The sequence below is a fragment of the Crocodylus porosus genome, unplaced genomic scaffold, assembly GCF_001723895.1.
Source record: "Crocodylus porosus isolate Cpor-Errol unplaced genomic scaffold, CroPor_comp1, whole genome shotgun sequence".
Lineage (NCBI taxonomy): Eukaryota > Metazoa > Chordata > Crocodylia > Crocodylidae > Crocodylus > Crocodylus porosus.
The window spans coordinates 99,185,221-99,191,220 of NW_017728943.1; the positions used below are offsets into that span (position 1 = coordinate 99,185,221).

Sequence of the window (6,000 nt, forward strand, 5' to 3'; positions counted from 1 at the left end):
CATGCTGCACAGGCAGCCTGGCCTCCTCCTTTGCCAAGCACACAGCCCAGCATCCTTCCCTGACACAGGCACAGCACAGGCAGCCTCACTTCCTCCCACGGGGCCAGCCTGATCCTAGGAGCAGGGCAAGAACCAGAAGCCAGAAAAGGGAGGGAGAGCTGCCTGGTGCCACTCCAAGAGCTATGGATGGAGTACCAGCCAGGCAGGAGGCCACAGGCAGTATGTTAATCCCTAACAGGCCATATATGGTTTGGGGGCTGCCAGTAGGACAGCCCTGGAGTAGGGCATCCATCATACAAACTACTATACAAACACATAGGCATCCAGAGTTTGGGGGCTGCCCTGGACCCAGTGCCCGGGGTGCCAGACAGAGCAGGTGGGCAGGGTCTCCATGGAGATCAGCCGGGACCCCCGAGGGCAAGGCATGCTTGATCAGGCAGATGGGATGGGGCAAGAGTAGTGTCTGTGTGTGGGACAGGCAGACAGGACAGTGACAACGAGGCCAGGTCCTGGGGCAGAGCCATGATCTCCTCTCTGTATGGCCCTGCAATGGGTACCAGTTCTGCAGGCAGGTAGTGGATTAGGACTCTGCCCTGAGCCCTGGCCCTGCCTGTCACCACCCTGTAATCCAGGCCCTGGCACTGGCCCTGCCTGTCCATCCTGCTCCCAGATGCTGCTCCCCACCTGCCCAAGGGTCCATCCTATCTACCCAGCAAAGCACACCCTGCCACAGGGGTCCCAGGCTGGTCTTCAAGATCCTGCCTCCCCGCTCTGTCCAGAGCCCCTGGTGGGGGGTGCAAGGCAAATGGGCCAGGGTACTCAGACACTGGCGCTGGGGGCGGCAGAGACGGGGGCGGCAGAGACTCTGGCGGCAGCAACCAGAAGAAATACCACTGCAAGGACTGCCAGGAATCAGGGGAATGGTCACACACGCTACAGCCCAGGCTGCCACCAGCACCTGGGCTGAGCAGAGCCGAGGGACCTGCTGCAGGCCGAACAGAATCCCCTGGTGAGCCAGATCCAGCCCCTGGGCCATATTTTGCCCACCCCCTGGATTAGCCTACTGCAGCACAGCCCACAAGGAGCTCAGTGACAGTTATACTTTCTTCTAAACTGGCTCAGCCAATACTGCTTATTAAGTGAATCAGAGAAGGAATGGTCCTATGGTCCCCTCTCAACTCTGGTATGATGTTGTCCAGTGGTCCATAGCCAGGTAGTGTTTCTAACAGGTACTCATACCGTAAATGAGAGAGAGTAAAGAGTTCTTTACAGGCTACCCACAGCATTCTGTGCACCTGTGAAAAGGCCTGTCGCCATCTGGCAGCGCACGCAGAACTTCTGCTGTTGGAGCATAATGGTGTGGGAATAAATGACTGAGCGACTACAACGCAAGTTTTCACATGCTTTTAAACCAATGTGTTCACTTAAACATTTGTTGCCATGTACATCAGAAATCCAGGAATAAGGAAAGCTAGATTCTTAACAATTTTTAAAGCCGAAGAATGCTTTGTATCATGAGAGAACAAGTCTGCACCTGGCTGGGAATTAAGTTTTCATGACATGCAAAACTGATTAAGTGGTAAACACTTCTTTTTCCTGAACACATTTACAAACCTCCTGGGGATATATGTCATCTAATACTCTCAATCATGTCTTATTTCATCATTAACCAAAAACTACGCGCAGGATTGAAAAAGGAAATAAACAGAAATCATTAAGCATCAATAAACCCTTAATGAATTGTTCAACTTGAATAGTCAAATGTAGCATTAGGTTTGAACTTATTTTTTTAATATTTCATGGAATAAAAGCATCTGCCAAGGAAGCCAGGGTACTAAAGTATTGTCTTGTTTTTCCCTGCCATCACATAATTTGCTAAAGAAATATAGAACAGGCAATGCACCCCTCAGGCAGCAGTTAAATGATTTAAAGCGGGCCTTTTCTATAAAGATGCCATCATCAAGCTACACAGTGCTTTATCTCTGATTCAAGATTGAACTCAGCTTACCTGCTCTGTACGTTCCGTATTGGGCTGTAATACTGACCAGCCAAAGCTCACTGGAAAGGTCATGAAGGCATGTTTAAATAGCATGCCTAAACTAGGTCATTTTGGAGGCGATGATAATACATATAGAAAGTAATGTAGTTCAGACAAGATTCTATCCTGCTCTGCAGATACCAAGCACTAATTCTGTAACATTTGGTATAGAAGTATTTGGTCTACAAAATAGCCCCAAGTATTTTAATTTGCCTCTGGGCACAGCTGGCCATCTGTGCACTATGTTTTGCAAAACCATGACCTAAATCAGTACTTCAATTGACTTTGATAGTTAATTGGATATGCATAACTGTGACCAGTTGGTTTCAAACCCCAGGATGAGGCACTGTGGCAGGGAGAGGTTGTGGAGCAGGGTGCATGTCCGTGTGAGAGAGAATCCTGGCAAGTTGTTGTTTTTTCTTTTATTTATAAGAAAGTGACAAATATGGGACCCCACCAACTTATTTTTCACTTGAGTGCTATCTTGCTCACAATGAAGACTGTAGTGCCTCGGTGCAGGTGTAGGCCTCTGCTTTCCTGCTATAAACTAAAATAAGAACTTATTTTTCTTACAAAAAAAAGAAACTTGTCTTCATTTTCTGCAATTCTGAACGGTTGTCACAATATCCTCCAAAAGGCAGTCTCTATTTTCCTTAGTAACCTAGAGAAAGAGAAATAAAAACTAACATGATTTGATGACTAATAGCCTCCATCTCACTCAAGGTCCCCCACCACCAGTCAAATCAAACATGCACCTCCATATTAGCTGCTTCCCCTCACTATCTAGAGCAAACAATCTATCCCCATAGACCGACATTAGCTCTTGTATATTTGGTACTTTCTTTGATTTATTACCACTGATATTTTGTAATTTTATTCAATTGTGATTGACTGACAGGAATCTTACAAAGAGCCACTACTTCCTTTTCCGGTAATGAGAAGCCCTTTCCAAATACCTTATACCACTCACACACTACATAGCAGTAGTTTTTGTGCATTCAGTATCTGATAGGATTATATTTTAATAGGATGTCAAATTTAGTTTTTTCAGACACTTCTTCAGTAAAAAATGAAAAAGGTTCTCCTACAGACATCTATTTTAATACTGCACCGAAGCGAAGATATCCAAGTTTCCCAAGATACTTGGGAGAGGAAAAAAAAAGGCAATTCCATGGAAAGGTTAGGTCCCTTTGATAAATGCAAATATCAGCACATCTGCTCAATATTAGTGGCTGTATAATTGTTGTGTTTTGTGGGTGCAAGCTGTAACTTGTGCACATGAAGTGTTTACACCTGAAATAAACCAGGTCAGTGGGAATTATGCCAGTGGGGGGCTAGGATTTCACCTATTTTATGTAGGAACTGCCTTTCTGAATCAGTCCCAAGATCCATCTAGTGCAGTATCCTGCTTCTTAGAGGGCATATACACACTGTAGCCACAGCAATGATTGTAGAATAGTGAAAGCATACAGAAACTGCCTTACCTCAGACACCTTTACCATTTTAGTCATATACAGAATAAGGTTGGAAGGGACTTTAATGGTCATCTGGTCCAAACCCTGGCCTAAAGGCTACTCCTAGATCATCCACGTCAAATGCTTATCTAACCTCTGACTGAAAACCTCTAAAGAAGTAGATTTTGCAGCTTTTCTGGGCAGTTTATTCTAATGCCTCACTGCTGTAATGGTAAGGGATTTATTCTTGGTATCTAACTTAAACATATTTTGCTGCAAGTTAACGCTGTGGTTTTGCATCCTGCCCTCTGCATCAAGGGAGAAAAGTTATTCTCCTGTCTTCTTTATAGCAGCCTTTCAGATATTTGAAGACTTGCTACCATGTCCCTCCCTAATTGCCTTTTCTACCGGCTAAACTTGCCTACTTCTTTCAATGTTTCCTTGCCTTCCAAACTCTTTAACATGTTTGCCACCTGCCTCTGAATCGTCTTTAATTCCTCCACATCCTTCTTAACATATGGAGCTCAGAACCACACACAATACCACAAATAAGGCCTAACCAGCACCAAGTAGAATGGTACTATATCTTCCCATGTCTTACACCTAATACTGTACAACTGTTGCTGTAGCATGGAGTTTATGTGGGGTAATTTATCCTACACAAGGTGCTTCACAACAAGGGGCAACTGGCAGATGTTTGATATACTGCCCTCCGTAAAAGGTCTCTAAGAGACTGGCTTCAGAACTGAAGCCTGAGGTTTTATATTCCTACTAACACACACCAATTAACATATTAAATCTGGATATTCCTGTTATGCCTCAATACCATTAGAGGCCCAGCTTGAAATCTGACCCCAAATATAGCAGCATCTGTTTATATATATCTCTTCACATCTAAGTGCTAGAAACACACAGTGAACACAATGACACAGCCAGCAAATGTACATGAAGAAAACAACGGGTTGACAGAAGAAGGGCACTTTAATTGTGCTATTGACACATGTTCTAGGACAATGACTTTCAACCAAGGTGCCAAGGCACCGTAGGGTGATTTGAGGTCTTTTCAGTGGTGCCATGCAATGTCAGCACTGTTAGGTGTGCAAACATGATTCACAAGATGAACCCAGAGATTTCAAATAGGAATCCAGAATGTTAAAATTATGCTGACCTGCTGTGGACTTTCTGACTGTTTTGCTGCAGCAGAACTGCTTGATTACTTTTCTGTAGTCAAGAAAACCAAGGGAAAACCCACAGCTGACATTTTCTGAGTGGTGCCTTGGGTCTAAAAAGGTTGAGAACCACCGTTTTAGGAGCACTCCAACCAAAAATTACTGAGAAAGGCACCTTAGGACTTCAAAGTACAGAAAACACAAGGGCGTCGGATTCTAGATCCCACAGGAAGTATTTCAGGTAACATGATGAACGTCATTGCCACTGCTTTCCATTCTCTCAAAGTATATATACATTCCTACTCAACTAAAGCTTTAAAGTATACCATGCAGCAAGAATATCAAACAGCAGATTGAAAAGATTAGGAAATTTGTCATACTATTTTGCAAAAACTGTTTTAGTCATATGTTCTGTTGAGTTACTTGGGTCTAGAGGTTGTTATGGTTCAAAGTTGCGGCTTACTTTTCTAGACAAACTTGGCAAGACAAAAACACAATCACCCAATAATGCCTACAGTAGAAGTTAGAAATGAGTATATGTTTTTATTCGGAAAACCATAAGTGTGTGGACATCACTATTACAATAATGCATTTAGGTAAGATGGAGAAAACAACCAGGCTTCTTCTACACATGCACAAATAACATGAAGTTAGTCAAGTGGAAATATATTTATTTTATTTATTTATTTAGGGAAAGATAGTCTTGCAAAATCTGTTTAACTGGAACCTTTTTTTCCTGAGTGTGGGAAGAGAACAGGAGTAATAAATCCATATTTCTCAATGCTTTTGTCAAAATAAACTGACACAGATGGATCAGGAACAACTTGGACATTTGAGTTTATTGATTTTGTGTCTAGTACCTCAGATTTTACTAGGCTCAATACAAATAGGACTTGACATGTAGTTACTAGATGCTACGAACCAAATGCAACACAGCTATATCAAGAGCCTAAGTGAGGAAAAGAAGTGTTTTGTTACCAAAAAAAAAAAAAATGTTGTGACAGAAAGGGATGGGGGAAGGACAGATGAAAACTGAAAAGGGAGAAATGTTCTTTTTGGTAGCCAGGGAAATTCTGTGGCTCAGAAAAAGGTCAGGTTTCAGAGGGCTGAATTTGTAAGTTATAAATATACCTCTTTAATGCTAGGTGCATTTCATTCTTCTGACAGTGTGTGCGTGTGCACTTGTGCACACACTTGCACTTCTACTAACTGGAAGATTTCACAGATTTCATAGACATCAGGGCTGGAAGGGACCTCGGGAAATCGAGTCCAGCCCCCTGCCCAAAGGGCAGGAAGTCAGCTGGGGTCATAGGATCCCAGCAAGATAAGCATCTACTTT

General features: G+C 43.3%; 1 protein-coding gene across 1 annotated transcript in view; it reads right to left on the reverse strand.

Annotated features, from left to right (window-relative positions):
- Window positions 1-1,389: 1,389 nt before the first annotated feature.
- NTPCR (nucleoside-triphosphatase, cancer-related) overlaps window positions 1,390-6,000 on the reverse strand; it is an 18,527-nt gene continuing 13,916 nt past the window's right edge. The window contains exon 5 of the mRNA XM_019549853.1: window positions 1,390-2,699. Coding sequence (XP_019405398.1) covers window positions 2,631-2,699 — 69 coding nt within the window. The 3' untranslated portion in view covers window positions 1,390-2,630. The remainder of the gene's footprint in view (window positions 2,700-6,000) is intronic.